We start from the raw sequence: 18,034 nt of genomic DNA on the forward strand, positions 1-18,034 counted from the left end.
TCTCTCTCTCTCCCTCTCTCTCACTCCGGCACTTCCAGCTGCTCCTTATCCCTCTCTCTCACTCTCTCTCATTCTCTCTCTCTCTCTCTCACTCCGGCGCTTCCAGCTGCTCCTTCTCTCTCTCTCTCTCTCTCTCTCTCTCTCTCTCTCTCTCTCTCTCTCTCTCTCACTCCGGCTCTTCCAGCTGCTCCTTATATCTCTCTCTCTCTCTCTCTCTCTCTCTCTCTCTCTCTCTCACTCACTCCGGCACTTCTAGCTGCTCCTTATCTCTCTCTCTCTCTCTCTCACTCCGGCACTTCCAGCTGCTCCTTATCCCTCTCTCTCACTCTCTCTCATTCTCTCTCTCTCTCTCTCTCTCTCTCTCTCTCTCTCTCTCTCTCACTCCGGCGCTTCCAGCTGCTCCTTATCTCTCTCTCTCTCTCTCTCTCTCTCTCTCTCTCTCTCACTCCGGCGCTTCCAGCTGCTCCTTCTCTCTCTCTCTCTCTCTCTCTCTCTCTCTCTCTCTCTCTCTCTCCGTCTGGCGCTCCCAGCTGCACTCCCTCCTCCTTAGAGACTTTGTTAGACTTTAGATTATGGCGTTAGATTATGTGGAGTCTCCGTCATACAAGTCCCTGTGAATGAGCTGTTTATTATAGAAACGATAGTTTATTCGAACGCCATGTGTATTCTGACCAATCAGATTCGAGAAAAGACTTGAGTCGTGACTACGGAAACGAGCTGTTCGTATAGGCACGTGTGTCCGTTATTCAACGCGTTGCGTTTAACATGCTTTCTTGTGTTATTAATATAACGTGAAACTATGCTTGCTTATTTTTATTTATTGTAGCTATGAATGTAGTAACCCCATATACGGGAGGACGGTGAACCCCTGCAACGTCGAGAAGACGTGCGGCGGCTCTTCAGGAGGCGAGGGCGCTCTGATCGCTGGAGGAGGATCTATTCTGGGTCTGGGAAGCGACATCGGAGGAAGTGTCCGCATCCCGGCAGCCTTCTGTGGCATCTGCGCCTTAAAACCCACAAACAACCGGATAAGGTGTTTTTATATTTCATGCGTAAACCAGTTAACACACACGTGCACTTTTAGAGAGGCTAGTTTTAGATTTATTGTTTTGTTTGTTTGTTTGTTTGTTTGTTTGTTTGGCAAGGGTCAATCGATCAGGCAAAAAGTCCAAACTAAGCAAGGCGAAGAGACGAGGTTGCGAACATGAACGATGTCAAACACAGTGTGAAGGCTTGCTAACGACGGAGACAAAAGACATTCAGTACGTTTACACAGACAACGATAATCCGATATGAACCCGATTAAGACGATAGTCTGATTAAGAAACTCGCATGTAAACAGAGATTATCGATGACCTTAATCCCATTAAAGTCACACTCGACGTAAACACAAACGGAATTAAGACGTGTGGAGTATTCCTGGTTTAGTCGCATTATCGACGTGCGTTACAGACGTGTACACACCTTAATCACACTATTAACGTCGTGTGAGAGTTTTCACCGCATTGTGCGACAGGACACGTACACACACGGCAGCGCTCGACCGTTTGACGGCAAACAAGAGAGCACGGCTGCGTCCCAAACCGCGTACTTACCTACTACAGTATAAAGAAGTAAGTGAAATAGATGTATTTCGGTAAGTACGCGGTTTGGGACGCAGCCCACGGCTTCAAGCGGTCGTCTATTAGCGCGTACAGCACGACAAATAATGAACTGCACTCAAAGCTTTCATAAAATGAAAAATAAAAACACCCAAAACTGTATACGGTCCCATAACGAAGACCGACTGTACGTCGATACGTGAAATTCTGGAGGGAACGTCGGACGGTGTGGCGCTGGGACGTAATGGCGTGTGACGTTAATCCATCTACGGTCTATAACATGTAAAACGGGAACATGGAAGGAATATTTTAAAAGCAACTCATGTAAACACCTTAATCAGAATATTATACGTCTTATTCAGAATAAGGTCAATAATGAGATTACTGCTGTCCGTGTAAACGTACTGATTGTGATTGGGAACAGGTGTCTCTAAGTAGAACTCTGGAGACGGTGAACGTGTTCGTGTGAGAGTACGGGAAGCGTAGTTGTCTTCGGCAGCGTTTGTAGCTAGTGGGGTATTCTGGGAAATGGAGTCGCTGGCTTGCGATGACATGGCGATGACAGTGGTGTTTATGATATCGGATGCAGAGCACACAAGAAGCGATGACGCAGAGTGAACCTGCTTCCCAGCAATATATAATCGTAAGAGTGTTGTTACAAAGTCATTAATCACTATTAAAAGTTGTGTGAGGGAAATGTAACGCAAACAGTATTTAATAACACTATGCTTTGTGTGTGTTTTTTAAAAATTGTTTTGTTTTATAGTGTGCATGGACTCAACTCGTGTGCAAAAGGCGGGAAGACTGGTAAAGAAAGCATTGCATCAGCAAATCACAAGCATTTTCTGACACGTTTCTAAACTAACTGACAAATGTGAAAAATGTAGTAACTTTGGAATAAATGTTTGTTTCCAGCCCTGACGGCCGTTGGTCCCATGGCTCGTGATGTTGAGAGTCTGGCTCTGTGTATGAGAGCTTTACTCTGCCCAGACATGTTCACTCTGGACCCTACGGTTCCTCCAATACCGTTCAACCAGCAGGTACCGAACGCAGTCCGCTTCAAGGCAGCAGTATTGCATGTCGTGTCTCTTGATACTTAATCTCATTAATTTTTTTTTTTTACCAGGTGTACGAGAGCTCGGAGCCCCTGAGGATCGGTTACTATGAGAACGACGGGTACTTTCAGCCGTCTCCAAGCATGAGCAGAGCTCTACTAGAGACCAAAGAGCTCCTGGAAAAAGCAGGACACACGGTATCAGTGCTCGAGCCTTACGTGTATCATATTGGAGCCCGAAGCTGGGGGGATGTAGACACTTGGGGTATTTATAAACAAGTGATTTTAGAATCCATAGCAGGACTGATTACAGATGATACTATCATGCAAGGCAAACGTGAAGAAAACCGGAAACAAGACTAGACACTAAGACTAGGGAGACTGGGAGACTAGTGACGGAAAACTACAGAGATGGGAATGATGAAGACATGAAACTAGAAACTAGTGAGACAGGAAACTATGGAAACAGGAAACTATGGAAACAGGAAACTATGGAAACAGGAAACTATGGAAACAGGAAACTAGTGAGACAGGAAACTATGGAAACAGGAAACTATGGAAACAGGAAACTAGAAACTAGTGAGACAGGAAACTAGTGAGACAGGAAACTATGGAAACAGGAAACTTGTGAGACAGAAAACTAGAAACTATGTAGACAGGAAACTATGGAAACAGGAAACTACTGAAAAGGGAAACTAGAAACTAGTGAGACAGGAAACTATGGAGACAGGAAACTATGGAAACTAGAAACTAGTGAGACAGGAAACCATGGTGTCACGATTTCCCCTTGAAGCAGCGTGCTCTAAGCGCTAATGCGCGAGCACCTGAGCACCTGTTGTTGACAGTAGTGACATTTGGACACGTGTGTTTTGTTTATGTTTCTGTCATGTCTCCTCCCTGTTCTGTCATTGGCTGGGATTTTCACGTGTCTGAATCGCCCTCAGCTGTGAGCATTTACGACACTGATCATGTCCGCTTATATACGGCGCGCCTCCCAGCACACAACGCGGAATATTAGAATTGATAAGGTATAGTATTGTAGATTAGTTAAGAGTCCTTACGATAGATAACCAGTCTTAGTTCATGTCATGTTTCATGTTTCGATTTGTTTGTTTAGTTCACGCTGGTTTCTCCTCTCCCAGTTCATAGTCATTGTTTGTTTCATGTTTTGTGTCTCGATCCTGTTTTCCGTGACCACGACCTTGAATCCTGCCTTGCCCCGTGTATGCCTGTTTGCCGATCGCCTGACCTCTTGAATGTTTGTGGATTACGTTTTGGATCACGTTTTGGATTTATTTGCCTGTCTCTCTCCTAAATAAAACCTGTTCATACTGCGCTTGCATCAGCCTGAACTTCCTCACGTCACGAGACGTGACGGAATATTCCGCCATACCATGGATGCAGCACGAGGACGAGAGAGACATCACACTACAATGGGAGTAACAGGACAATACCTTATCGGGAAACGTTCGGATTACTGGCCGCATTTCTTGTCCGTGCAGTTCCCTCAACGGTACGCCGTTGAACTGCCGCCAGAGACAGCGGGATTGGGGAGCTACCCGCTGGAGTTCCTCTTCAGCTGCCAGGAATATTTCTGCAGCCTGGCGTTTCCCAAGCCTACTAAGAGACAGTGGATTGGATTCTTGGTGTCTAGGTCTTGCGGTCCGGCCCATGACTGGGCGGAGCAGCTGGTGAGCACTGGGTCCTCTGCCCTCCAGGATGTCACTCAGTTTGCAGAACTTTTTATGGAGGAGTTCACGTAGCCAGGGCAGCTTCACGGGCTGGATTTACTGGGATGGAGAGTCAATGGACAGCCCCAGCCGGACCTGCTATTTAACCTCTATTATGAGGGGATTGACAAGTAAGCCTCCACCGATCTGCTTCAGGTTCCAGCGAACGTGGTGAGGTGGCACCGACATGCATGTCTGAGGGCTGCAGGAGGGAGACCAAGCTATAATGCACTACCTGCAAAAAACTGGGTCTCCAGGAAGCATTCTACTGCTCTCATGAATGCTTCAAGAGCAGCTGGCGGGAGCATAAGAAACTCCACCGGAGAGCCTGTGTAGAGATCCAGCCCGGGGTCAACAGGGTGACTTCGGAGCTCCCGTCGGAGGTCTCAGCACCCGAGCCCCAGCCGGAGGTTAACCTGGCGACCTTAGAGCTCGAACCTGAGACCCATGAGGTGGGCTCACCTGCCAAGCTCCAGCCGGAAGTCAACAGGGAGGCCCCAGCCCCAGAGCTCCAGCCTAAGGTGCAGGAGGGGGTCTCAGCTCCACAGATACACTGCAAAGCCCAGTTACTATCCCAAATGTCTGTTAACCTGGACAACCAAGCCATGCTCAAGCCCGAGTCTACTGATACGGCCTACCAAGTTCTGCTCACGCCCAAGTCTACCGACACGGCCGACCATGTTCTGCTCAAGCCCGAGTCTACCGACCCGGTCGCCCAAGTTCAGCCCATGCCCAAGTCTACCGACACGGTTGCCCAAGTTCTGCTCACGCCCGAGTCTGCTGACACGCACAGCCAAGTTCTGCTCAAGCCCGAGTCTACTGACACGGCCGACCACGTTCTGCTCAAGCCTGAGTCTACTAACATGTACAGCCAAGCCCTGCTCCCGTCCGAGTCAGCTGACACGACCGACCAAGCCCTGCTCCCGTCCGAGTCGGCCGACACGGCCGACCAAGCCCTGCTCATGCCCGAGTCTGCCGACACTGATTGCCAAGTTCTGCTCACGCCGGAGTCTGCCGACAAGGTCAGCCAAGTTCTGCTCACGCCCGAGCCTGTTGACACGGACAACCAAGCTCTGCTCATGTCCATGTCTGCTGACATGCACAACCAAGTTATGTTCACGCCCAAGTCAGCTGACTGGGACAGCCAAGCTCTGCTCATGTCCACGTCTGCTGACATGCACAACCAAGTGTCTGTTGACACAGACAACCAAGCTTTGCTCACATCCCAGTCTGCTGACATGACCAGCCAAGTTCAGCTTGCAGGCTCCGCTGTGGACGTCGCTCGGCCTCCCTGCCCGGCCGTGGACGTCGCTCGGCCTCCCTGCCCGGCCGTGGACGTCGCTCGGCCTCCCTGCCCGGCCGTGGACGTCGCTCGGCCTCCCTGCCCGGCCGTGGACGTCGCTCGGCCTCCCTGCCCGGCCGTGGACGTCGCTCGGCCTCCCTGCCCGGCCGTGGACGTCGCTCGGCCTCCCTGCCCGGCCGTGGACGTCGCTCGGCCTCCCTGCCCGGCCGTGGACGTCGCTCGGCCTCCCTGCCCGGCCGTGGACGTCGCTCGGCCTCCCTGCCCGGCCGTGGACGTCGCTCGGCCTCCCTGCCCGGCCGTGGACGTCGCTCGGCCTCCCTGCCCGGCCGTGGACGTCGCTCGGCCTCCCTGCCCGGCCGTGGACGTCGCTCGGCCTTCCTGCTCTGTCGAGGACGTCGCTCCGCTTTCATGCTCTGATGAGGACGTCGCCCTGCTCCCCTGCTCTGTTGAGTACAGCGCTCGGTTTCCCTGTTCAGCCGAGGACGTTGCTCCACTTTCATGCTCCGCCGAGGACTTCGCTCAGCCTGTCTGCCCGGCTGTGGTTGTCGCTCTGTTTCCCTGTTCAGCTGAGGACGTCGCTCCGCTTTCATGCTCCGCCGAGGACGTCGCTCTGCTTCCCTGCTCTGCTGTGTACATCGCCCTGCTTTTTTGTTTCGTCAAGAACGCCGTGCGGTCTCCTGGCTCTGCTTGGGACATTCTGCCCAGGGGGCCGGGGCCGCCAATGGAGATGGATGTTTCATGGCACTCCGGGAGGAGTGCCCTTGGCGGGGGGGGGTTCTATCACGATTTCCCCTTGAAGCAGCGTGCTCTAAGCGCGAATGCACGAGCACCTGCTTTTCCATTGTTGACAGTAGTGACATTTGGACACGTGTGTTTGTTTATGTTTCTGGAACAGGAAACGGCATACTATGGAAACAGGAAACTATTGAAACAGGAAACTATTGAAACAGGAAACAGGAAACTATTGAAACAGGAAACAGGAAACTATTGAAACAGGAAACAGGAAACTATGGAAAAAGGAAACTAGAAACAGGAAACTAGTGAAATAGGAAACTATGGAAACAGTTAACTAGAAACTATGGAAACATTAAACTAGTGAGAGAGGAAACTATGGAAACAGGAAACTAGGAAACTACTGAAAACTATCATTTGAATGTCTTTTTAGACCAAGATGTACATTGTAAATATGTAAGTATCTGTATTTATGTAGTCTGTGTGTGTGTGTATTTGTGTGTACAGTACGTGTGTGTAAACTCCTGTGTATCCTCCTCTCGCTCTCTCCGCTGTAGCTGATTCCGTTTAACCCTCTCAGGACATTCACCGCCTTCCACGAGTTTGTTCTGAGGGGAAACGTGGCAGACGGCGGCGCCACACTCCTGCAGCACTTGTGAGTCAGATCTTCTCTCTGCCATTCTGTTATTCGTGTTCTAGCCACTGTTACACGATCCTGTAATGTGCGCTCAGGCTCGGGGAGGAACGGAGTACAGTAATCAGGATACCAAAAAAAAAAAACCTGGTAATTGTGGCTCACGTGAGCAACCTGTTAGGGTGACCACACGTCCTCCTTTTCCCGGGACTCGGCTTTAGTTTCGTTATGATGTGTTTATGGTCTAATACGGTGTCATGTGTGCGCATATTTGCATTGCTTTACCCCCTCTCTGTAATTCCCGCCTTCCTGCACACCGATTGGTCAATTTGTAAAATCCTTGCAGCAACTATTGGCCAAATTCCTGCCTCTCAACTGTTAGCGTACTGCGAAGCGTTGTCGTCTACGGCGTCAAACAGTCGCTTCAGAATAACAGCAAACGACAGCTGTCCTGAGTCGCAACAACGCCCATGGCCATATAAGGTCGTGTTTAACTTCATATTATCGCATTGCTTCGTATTACACGGTCATTCAAATGAGTGAATGATTTCAGAAGGTACACTCGTGGCATCTGATATGTTCAGAACATAACAGAACATGTTCGCCCTAGCTTTTGGGATGCAATGTTACTCTTGACTTTATTTACACATGTGGCCTTGAAGTAATCCAAAATAATCAGATTACATTACTTTCATATTGCGATACTTGGATTACGTTACTGATGACATATATATTTTTGAATGTTATTTTTCAACATTTCTAAATAAACCCTCCTGACCCTGTGTGTGTGTGTGTGTGTGTGTGTGTGTGTGTGTGTGTGTGTGTGTGTGTGTGTGTGTGTGTGTGTGTGTGTGTGTGTGTGTCCTTTTTCAGTAAGAAAGGCCCGGTCGATCCATCTCTGAAGCATCAGGTCTTGTACTGTGCGTATCCTCTGTTTGGGAAGAGGCTGGTGTCGCTGCTCCTCAGACCCATCGTGAGATTATTCGACTTGTTTATTTCATGTACAGCACAGATAGGCAGTAATATATAGCGAAGGTGTTGAGAGATTGATTTTTATGTTGATTTTATATGACTATATTCTCATTTGAATGTGTTATTGTTGCTTTATTAGCAGCTAATTTGTCTAGCTAATCTCTAGAGGGAAAAAAAAAAGTTTTTCATTTTCAAAAGTTAGTGTCGCTACGTTTTTATTGTAAACTGGAGAACATGAGAGTTCCCTAGTAAGGACATGAGCTGCAGCATTTTTAAATTTTAGCATTAACTAATTTGCGGTTGTCTTGAAAGCTTGATTATTAATATATATATTTTTGTGTCTCTTTCGTCTTAGTCTCCACGCATGGCTGCGTCTATACACGCTATCTGTGGTGTCGGGTAAGACTGAAAGTACATCTCTTATAAAATGACACCCGGTATCGGTACTGGAGCGACACCAGCAAAGAAATAATGGACTGGATGAAGAACTAATTCTATCTCATTTCATTTAAAGTGTACATTTAAAGAGATTTTGTACGGTGAATTTTATTCGATCGATACTTTATTGTATTCGCAAGGTGTATTTTTATTTTTTTTTCTCTTTAAGTTCTTCAGTTCATCATTTTAAAGCTTATTAGTTTTTTAACTGAACAATATAGCAATATAGGATGGGTCTCGAGATCAGAAATGAAAGTGCGGTGTCATGCTTAGGACCGCTGAGTCGTATAGACACGTGTGTGTGTGTGTGTGTGTGTGTGTGTGGCAAACGCTGAAAAGCTGTGTTTCCTAAATCCTTCAATTATGCCTGAATAGTAAACATGACGAACGCTCTTATCTACAGCGTTTTCTTTTGTTTGTTGTTTATCCTTTTGGAGTAATTGGACTGTAAGTGATCTGATTGGAACGATGTGCGCTTAGTCTGGTAGTTACTTCTGTTTTCTGCTTTAAAGACCTTTTGGGAAAATGGATGATTTGCATAAGCGGTTCATCTTCTTTTACTTTGCAGTGGTGTAGAAGAACTGTGGAAGCAGCACAATGAGGTCCAGGTACGGGTGTGAACCTAATTGTTGTGAAACATATACTTATATATACTCATATATAAAGCTCACCCTATTTAGATCGGTCGATCAACACTACGGAACTTCCACTTAACTAAAGCCAAGTCGTTAGCCTGGACTCTAAAAACTCACTCAGCTTGCCCCAGTGCTATACCTAAACCTGGATTTTAGTCTGTACTAACCTGGTCGCAGATTTGTGGTAACACGGACTTAACACGACGGCTGTTTTGTCCAAAAACTATTTGAAATGTCGACTCGGCGGACCACAAGATATGATTCCACTGTGCTACTGTCCATCTCAGATGAGACCGAGCCCAGAGAAGTGGGTGGAGCTTCTGGGCAGTGCTGATGTGCGGCTTCTGCTTTGCAGAGTAAAGCCTTAACTTGCATCTGTAGATACAGCGGCGAATGGTGTCGACTGACAAAGGTTTACCAAAGTATTCCCGATTATATTGTGTGCTGTAGAAGGTGAAATACCCCAAATCCTACCAATATGTCTTTGGGGAATGTTCTCAAAGTGTTGGATTATTCACTGGCGCATCAATTGGCCGATCGCCGAGCCTCGACCCGTCCGTGCTCTGAAGGACTAGGCGCTTTTTGGAGGCTCCTTATATACTATGGTTAGACGATTACCTCACCTGTTTCAACTCGTCACATCGCTATTAGTCCTAAATTACCCCTGTCCCAATGTTTTTGGAACGTGTTGCATGCATCAATTTCAAAATAAACGATTACCTTTAAAAAAAACAAAAAAAAACTATGCAGTTGATTAGATAAAACATCAAATACCTCGTCTTTACACAAATTGCTCAGAAAAGTCAGAATGGCAGAAAGCAAGAAGCGCAAGTTTCCCAATCAATTGATTGATTGATTGATTGATTATTTTCCTATAACTGCATGACCCAGAGGGTTTTTATTAATGATGCAGGAAACATTATAGGCATGTTGTTCATGTTTGTAGGTATATATCCATGAGACGATAGCTGAGTGGAGGAAGCTGGAGCTGGACGTTCTGCTCTGCCCCATGCTGGGCCCGGCCTACAACTTCAACTACACCGGAAAACAAAGCTGTAACGTATAGATTTCTTCCTTGTTTGGCGCTCAGGGTAGAACCTGTAACTCTGCTTCATCGTACAGATGATATTGTTGTTGATTATTTTCCTATAACAGCACACCCGGTCATGCTTTAATACCTTACATAAATGCTGAAAATGCGAATTCAGTTAACGTTGGGTCTCAGTGTAATATCCTTCCACTGTCTACGTTCACCTCGACAGAATTTCAGGCGAGATTGGGCGGGGCTAATCGGACTAGGAGTGTCAGGCGGCGTTAGACCATCAGCAAGTTGTACTGATTAGAATATTAGGCCACTATGTGCAAACCTAAACACTGAACTGTAATTTGCCCTTTTAGAGAACAGTAAATAGTTTTTTGTTGTATAATCATCAGGCCAGATATTTAATGATCGAATGGATTTGATCCGCTGCGACACTATTCCTGATTTTGTATGTGTGTGTGTGCTGGTGGTGCAGCTGCTCTGAGTTACACTGCGTTGTACAACGTGCTCAACTTCCCTGCTGGAGTCGTTCCTGTCACTGAGGTCACGGCCGAGGACGAAGATCAGCTGAAACACTACAGAGGATACTTTGGAGACGGCTGGGACAAGACCTTTGTCGAGGTGAACATGACACACGGTTTATTTTACCTGGTAGAGGTTACAACTTGGGCCTTGGAACTCGTTGGCCTGTAACTCAATTCACTGAGAATTGTCCAGCCATATTCTCATAAGATCCCATATAACGGTGCTGTATTTTATTTTTATTTTCTTTTAATGATCTTTTATTTTTTTGTTACATTTTGCATGCTGTAGTTTTAATGCTGAAGTCCACCTTTCAATTTACAGGCAGTTAAATGCTGAATCTTGCCCACAAGGTGGCAGCATTTCTATGGTTTCAAACAGCATTTAAAAACGAGTACAAGTCTGTGTCAAGAAAAAAAACAAACCATCATGCTAATTGTTACGTGTGTAGCCACTCCACCTCCAACAAACCTGACTGGACGTGTGAGAGTGGGGTGGGGTGGGAGGGGTCCTCAGTTCACCAAAACACTCTATGCCTGTGATCCCTATAGATCTACTCCTTTACCTATGAGAAAACGATTCACAAAGGCGTGACTAAAGCAATATGTTTTCAGGATAGACTTAAACACTGGAAGTCGCCGGTCTCCAATTTTAACACTGCTATCGCTTTCACTATTCAAGGTGCTAACAAATAGCCCGCACCTTTTGATCGAGGTACGCGTGGCCGAGCATAAAAGACCAACAGTTCTCTCAGGTACAGTGGCACGAGAACATTCAGTGCTTTATTCAAGGATTCGAGGATTTTTATTGTTATTCCAACACATGTACATGACCTGGAACAAAATCAAGTACCAAATGTCCGGTTAAAACCACTCACAAGTAATAACAGCTGACCCAGTCATAAATAAATAAACACAAATACCCAGTCATTCATATATATATATATATATATATATATATATATATATATATATATATATATATATATATATATATATATATATATATATATATACACGCACTAAAACCTGAGAAATTAGCAGCATAACAAAACACATGAAACGTTTAGAGGCATTTATAGGTCAATAGTAGTATATTTATAATCCATGTGAAATTTGATTAGGAGCCAATGCAGTGTGGATAAGATCGGTTAAGGGGGTCTACTGCTTGCTGTAAATGTATAACTACGTGTGTGTGTGTGTTTGTGTGTTCCAGGCTGTACGAGGCGGTGTGGGTCTGCCGATAGCAGTGCAGTGTGTGGCTCTGCCCTGGCAGGAGGAGATGTGTTTACGCCTAATGAGAGAAGTGGAAAAGCTCTGTGCCGAGAACAAATGCTCCAACACACAGCACTAAATGCACACCCATTCCATATATATATATATTGCATTATCCTTGAACAGAAACCTCTTCTATTATAAACGGCTAACAAATAATGGAAATATATGGTACGGATATAATGTTTATATTTACCAACGAAAAGTTTACATTTATATATGTATCCCAGTTATATGATTTGAAACCAATCCTTTGATGTTCAAGTGAGGTTTAATAAATAATTTCAATTCAAAAGGTTGTAAGGGAACTGGGTCTGTTTATTTTCAGTCTCGCACAATAATCTCTCATTATATATCCTTGTTTATAATGTAGACATTTTACTAGAGATTAAAACGACACACTTTTAAACCCGTTCCAGCGTGACAATGCCCCTGTGCACAAAGTGGGCTCCAGGAAGACGTAGTTAGGGTTGGTGTTGAAGAACTCATTCATAGGGGTGCCAATAGTTGTTGCACACCTATATTTAAAAAACAATTGCAAACACAACACCAAAAAAATGTTTAACAATAGATGAAACGGATCAACAATGAAGACAATTTTTCACAGCCTTCTTTGCTCATATTTACCAAGGGTGCCAATATTAGTGGAGGGCACTGTAGGTGCGCAACAATTATTGGCACCCCTATGAATTCATATGAGAGTATGTTCCCATTGATATTTTACATTTTTTAGTACACCTGGGTGACTAGGAACAGGAAACCGTTCAAGCATGATGTCCTGTTTCACAGGGGTATAAATACAGTGAGGGAAAAAAGTATTTGATCCCCTACTGATTTTGTACGTTTGCTCACTGACAAAGAAATGATCATTCTATAATTTTAATGGTAGATTTATTTGAACAGTGAGAGACAGAATACCCATCCACGACCCATTTTCAATGCCCTGGCTGAGGGAAGGAGGTTCTCACCCAAGATTTGACGGTACATGACCCCGTCCATCGTCCCTTTGATGCGGTGAAGTTGTCCTGTCCCCTTAGCAGAAAAACACCCCCAAAGCATAATGTTTCCACCTCCATGTTTGACGGTGGGGATGGTGTTCTTGGGGTCATAGGCAGCATTCCTCCTCCTCCAAACACGGCGACTTGAGTTGATGCCACAGAGCTCCATTTTGGTCTCATCTGACCACAACACTTTCACCCAGTTGTCCTCTGAATCATTCAGATGTTCACTGGCAAACTTCAGACGGGCATGTATATGTGCTTTCTTGAGCAGCGGACCTTGCGGGCGCTGCAGGATTTCAGTCCTTCACGGCGTAGTGTGTTACCAATTGTTTTCTTGGTGACTATATGAAGCGATTATTGACCCAGGCGAACAGTAACTGGTAAGTGTGTGTTTCTGGATTTTTTAGTTGAAACTAGTTTTAGCACCGATTGTCAGATAGAAGCTGTAACTGTGCTCCCTTGTTGCTACGAGCTATAGACTTGTTGCTAGATTAAAGCAAATTCCGGTATTCAGTTTCGGTTTCGGTCGGGAGTCGCTCATTCACGCGACTACTCTTTTTGTTTTGCTAATTAAAGAGGCATGCTCAGAAACACATCAGTATTTATTAATTAAGAAACGCTGAGGCGGAAGCGTCAGCCCTTGTCGTGTGAAGACCGAGCTCGTGTAAAGACCTGCGAATCTACCTGTGCGAGTCCACCGAGCAAGGACACCGACAAGACACCACACATGCTGCTAAGTATACTTTTTCTCCCTTTATTCCTCTTACTTTTACCTGTTTCCACACACTAACGTGTCATCCGTTCACCCCTGTTATTTGCCACAGGCGCAGACCGTGGCATTCTCCCAGAAACGTACGCAACTTGGACAACCTACGCTCTCTGAATGCGGCCTCTGCAGGTTCCATCTCATTCTCAGTCAGACATTGGAACTGCCAATCTGCTGTCAACAAGGCAGATTTCATTTCTGCATTTGCAATCCACTCCAATCTCAGCGTGCTGGCTCTGACTGAGACCTGGATCCATGCTGAGAACACTGCCACACCCGCTGCCCTGGCCTCCAAATTCAACTTCTCCCATACCTCACGCCCCAACAGACGAGGGGGTGGTACAGGTTTGCTTCTCTCCAAAACATGGAAATTTACCTGTCTTTCTCCCTCTTGCTCATACACGTCCTTTGAATTTCATGCTGTTACAGTCACTGACCCTGCCAAAATGCAATTTCTTGTTGTTTACCGTCCTCCAGGTCAACTGGGGAAGTTCATAGATGAATTTGACACGCTACTGTCCACCATCCCAGATGATGGAACTCCTCTTCTGGTCCTTGGTGATTTCAACATTCATGTAGACAAGCCACATGCAGCTGACTTTCTTGCTCTCCTTCCCACATTCGACCTCAATCAGTTCACCACACCAGCAACCCACAAAGCCGGTAAACAGCTTGACCTCATCCTCACACGTAACTGCACCACACATAATCTTCTCATTACTCCTCTCCACACCTCTGACCATTTCTTTATCCAGTTCTCTATTTCTCTCCCCTCACCACCATAAATGTCTCCTCCCTCTATCTCTTTTCGTCGCAATCTTCGCTCCCTTTCCCCCTCACATTTCTCCTCCGTTGTCACAACCTTACTTCCCTCCGAAAGCCACCTTTCTTCACTTGACTTAAACACCGCAACCGACATGCTATGTTCCACTCTAACATCTTCTCTTGACAGCATATGTCCCCTAACCTCCAGACCTGCTTGTACATCACCCTCTAGTCCTTGGCTCTCAGAAGCTCTGCATAACAACCAGGCCAAACTAAGAGCATCTGAAAGGAAATGGTGCAAATCAAACAACCCAATTGACCTAACCAATTACCAGACACTTCTCTCTTCTTTTTCCAATAGCATCTCCATTGCTAAAGCCACATTCTACCAAGAGAAGATTCTTAGTTCTCCCAACACCCGCATTCTTTTCAAAACCTTTTCCTCTCTACTCTGTCCCCCTCCTCCCCCTTCCCCTACTTCTCTCACTGCAGATGACTTTGCCACTTTCTTTACCAACAAGGTTACATCAATCAGGAACCTGTTCTCAGCCCCAGACATGCATAGACTGACTCCTCCATGTAAGTCCCAACTGACTTCCTTCTTTCCCCTCTCAGAGACTGATGTCTCTAAACTCCTCCTCTCTAGCCATCCCACAACCTGTCCTCTTGACCCTATCCCTTCTCACCTTCTTCAGTCCATCTCTCCCACACTATTACCTGCACTCACACGCATCTTTAACACATCGCTCTCTACTGGCACATACCCTACCTCGTTTAAGCAAGCCCTCAACCCTGCTATAGTTGACAACTACAGACCTGTTTCCCTACTCCCTTTTCTTTTGAAAACTCTTGAAAGAGCCATTTTTAATCAACTCTCAAATTTTCCCACACAGAACAACCTCCTGGACACCAAGGAGTCTGGCTTCAAGAGCAACCACTCCACGGAGACTGCTCTGCTTTCCGTCACTGAAGCCTTACGACTAGCAAGAGCAACCTCTAGATCATCTGTCCTCATCCTACTTGACCTCTCTGCTGCTTTCGACACTGTGAACCATCAGATCCTTCTGTCAACTCTCTCCAGCCTGGGCATCACTGGAATGGTTCTGCGCTGGGTGGAATCCCATCTCTCTGACAGATCCTTCAAGGTATCATTGAGGTGAGGTATTTCTGAAACTCAGCAACTCTCAACTGGCGTTCCACAGGGGTCAGTTCTGGGTCCACTCCTCTTTTCTATCTACACTACATCTCTAGGGCAGGTGATTGAGTCTCATGGCTTCTCATATCATTGCTATGCTGATGACACCCAGCTCCATTTGTCCTTCCAGCCTGACGATCCATCCGTCTCTGCACGCATCTCTGCTTGCCTTTCGGACATCTCGGTCTGGATGAAGGAAAACCATCTTAAGCTTAACCTAGCAAAATCTGAGCTTCTCGTGATCCCGGCCTGTCCCTCAATCAACCACAACCTCACTGTACAGCTCGGCTCACTCACACTCATGCCAACCAGTACGGCCAGGAACCTTGGGGTGATTCTTGATGACTGCTTGACCTTTACAGACCATATCTCAGCAACTGCAAGGTCCTGTAGGTTCATCCTTTACAACATCAAGAAAATCCGACCCTACATCACCAAACAGGCTACACAGATACTAGTTCAGGCTCTTGTTATCTCTAAACTGGACTACTGCAACTCACTGCTTTCAGGCCTCCCAGCCAGCTCCATCAAACCCCTTGAGATGATTCAGAAAGCTGCAGCACGCCTCGTCTTCAACCAGTCCAAGAGAACCCATGTCACACCCCTCTTCATCTCCCTCCACTGGTTTCCTGTAGCTGCCCGCATCAAGTTCAAGGCCTTGATGCTCACCTACAAGACCTTTTCAGGAACAGCACCCTCCTACCTCAACTCTCTCCTGAAGGCCTACGTTCCCTCTCGCAATCTGAGATCGATTAGCGACCAACGTTTAGCAGTTCCAACTCAGCGTGGTGCAAGGTCCCTTTCCAGAACCTTCACTCTAACTGTTCCTCAATGGTGGAATGCACTTCCAATCTCAATCCGGACCGCAGAATCTCTCACCATCTTCAAAAAACAGCTAAAGACCCACCTCTTCCATGAACACCTAACCAACTCATAATAATAAAATTTTTTTTTTTTAAAAATGCACTTACACCTCTACTCTGCACTTTGCTTCTTCTGGAATTCAATTAATAGATCTTGTATGGTAGCACTTCTTGTATTGTTCTCTGCTTGATGTATCGCTTTGCTTGTATCTTTCTCATTTGTAAGTCGCTTTGGATAAAAGCGTCTGCTAAGTGAATAACTGTAAATGTAAATGACTATGGTCCCAGCTGCCTTGAGATCATTGACAAGATCCTCCCATGTAGTTCTGGGCTGATTCCTCACTGTTCTCATGATCATTGCAACTCCACGAGGTGAGATCTTGCATGGAGCCCCAGGCCGAGGGAGATTGACAGTTTTTTTGTGTTTCTTCCATTTGCGAATAATCGCACCAACTGTTGTCACCTTCTCACCAAGATGCTTGGCAATGGTCCTGTAGCCCATTCCAGACTTGTGTAGGTCTACAATCTTGTCCCTGACATCCTTGGAGAGCTCTTTGTTCTTGGCCATGGTGGAGAGTTTGGAATCTGATTGATTGATTGCTTCTGTGGACAGGTGTCTTTTGTACAGGTAACAAACTGAGATTAGGAGCACTCCCTTTAAGAGTGTGCTCCTAATCTCAGCTCGTTACCTGTATAAAAGACACCTGGGAGCCAGGTGTTGAGTCAAATACTTATTTCCCTCATTAAAATGCAAATCAATTTATAACATTTTTGACATACGTTTTTCTGGATTTTCTTGTTATTCTGTCTCTCACTGTTCAAATAAATCTACCATTAAAATTATAGACTGATCATTTCTTTGTCAGTGGGCAAACGTACAAAATCAGCAGGGGATCAAATACTTTTTTCCCTCACTGTATGAGGTAACACATAGGCCAAATTCCCTTAGTCATCCCCCCGACACACACACACACACACACACACACACACACACACACACACACACACACACACACACACACACACACACACACACACACATATATATATGACCTGCATAAATATGGCCTAAGTCATTATCTGATTTTCACATAATTCCTAAAAGTAGGTAAGGAGAACGCAATTTAACAAATGAGACAAATATATTATACTTGGTCATTTGTTTATTGAGGAAAATGATCCAATATTACATATCTGTGAGGGATGTTGGGGGGTTTCCTCACATGAACTGCTTGCTTCAGGTTCTTCCACAACATTTCTATTGGATTAAGGTCAGGACTTTGACTTGGCCATTCCAAAACATTAACTTTATTCTTATGTAGACCGACTTGTGTGATTAGGCTCCTTGTCTTGCCGCATGACCAACTTTCTCTTGAGATTCAGATCACAGGCGGATGTCCTGATGTTTTCCTTTAGAGTTTTCTTTCTCCAAACATAACGCTTCTCATAAACCAACATTTCCATTCTGGTCTCATCCATCCGCAAAACATTTTTCCAGTGGCCTTCT

The 18,034-nt window shown here is 45.8% G+C and overlaps 2 protein-coding genes across 4 annotated transcripts in view; both read left to right on the forward strand.

The window, feature by feature from the left end:
* The window catches only part of LOC108261604 (fatty-acid amide hydrolase 1), a 22,537-nt gene extending 10,302 nt beyond the window's left edge, over positions 1-12,235 (forward strand). Inside the window, exons 5-15 of the mRNA XM_053683842.1 lie at positions 827-1,033; positions 2,368-2,408; positions 2,517-2,641; positions 2,728-2,853; positions 6,978-7,075; positions 7,928-8,027; positions 8,382-8,425; positions 9,033-9,072; positions 10,046-10,154; positions 10,617-10,762; positions 11,879-12,235. Coding sequence (XP_053539817.1) covers positions 827-1,033; positions 2,368-2,408; positions 2,517-2,641; positions 2,728-2,853; positions 6,978-7,075; positions 7,928-8,027; positions 8,382-8,425; positions 9,033-9,072; positions 10,046-10,154; positions 10,617-10,762; positions 11,879-12,016 — 1,174 coding nt within the window. The 3' untranslated portion in view covers positions 12,017-12,235. The remainder of the gene's footprint in view (positions 1-826; positions 1,034-2,367; positions 2,409-2,516; positions 2,642-2,727; positions 2,854-6,977; positions 7,076-7,927; positions 8,028-8,381; positions 8,426-9,032; positions 9,073-10,045; positions 10,155-10,616; positions 10,763-11,878) is intronic.
* A 1,509-nt stretch (positions 12,236-13,744) lies between these two features.
* On the forward strand, positions 13,745-17,436 carry LOC128634038 (uncharacterized). 3 transcript variants are annotated; one of them, XM_053683847.1, is made up of 4 exons: positions 13,745-14,049; positions 14,182-14,367; positions 15,363-15,625; positions 15,795-17,436. In XM_053683847.1, the coding sequence occupies exons 2-4, from the start codon at positions 14,293-14,295 to the stop codon at positions 15,856-15,858; spliced, it is 402 nt and encodes a 133-aa protein (XP_053539822.1). In that variant the 5' UTR covers positions 13,745-14,049; positions 14,182-14,292; the 3' UTR covers positions 15,859-17,436. The 3 variants fall into 2 exon arrangements, with proteins under 3 accessions (XP_053539822.1, XP_053539820.1, XP_053539821.1); XM_053683845.1 differs by having other exon boundaries at positions 13,745-14,367.
* Positions 17,437-18,034: the final 598 nt, after the last annotated feature.

The sequence above is a fragment of the Ictalurus punctatus genome, chromosome 11, assembly GCF_001660625.3.
Source record: "Ictalurus punctatus breed USDA103 chromosome 11, Coco_2.0, whole genome shotgun sequence".
Classification (NCBI taxonomy): domain Eukaryota; kingdom Metazoa; phylum Chordata; class Actinopteri; order Siluriformes; family Ictaluridae; genus Ictalurus; species Ictalurus punctatus.

Coding starts and splice junctions, on each gene's coding strand:
- LOC128634038 (XM_053683845.1), top strand. CDS start 15,855: ATGAAGGAAAACCATCTTAAGCTTAACCTAGCAAAATCTGAGCTTCTC.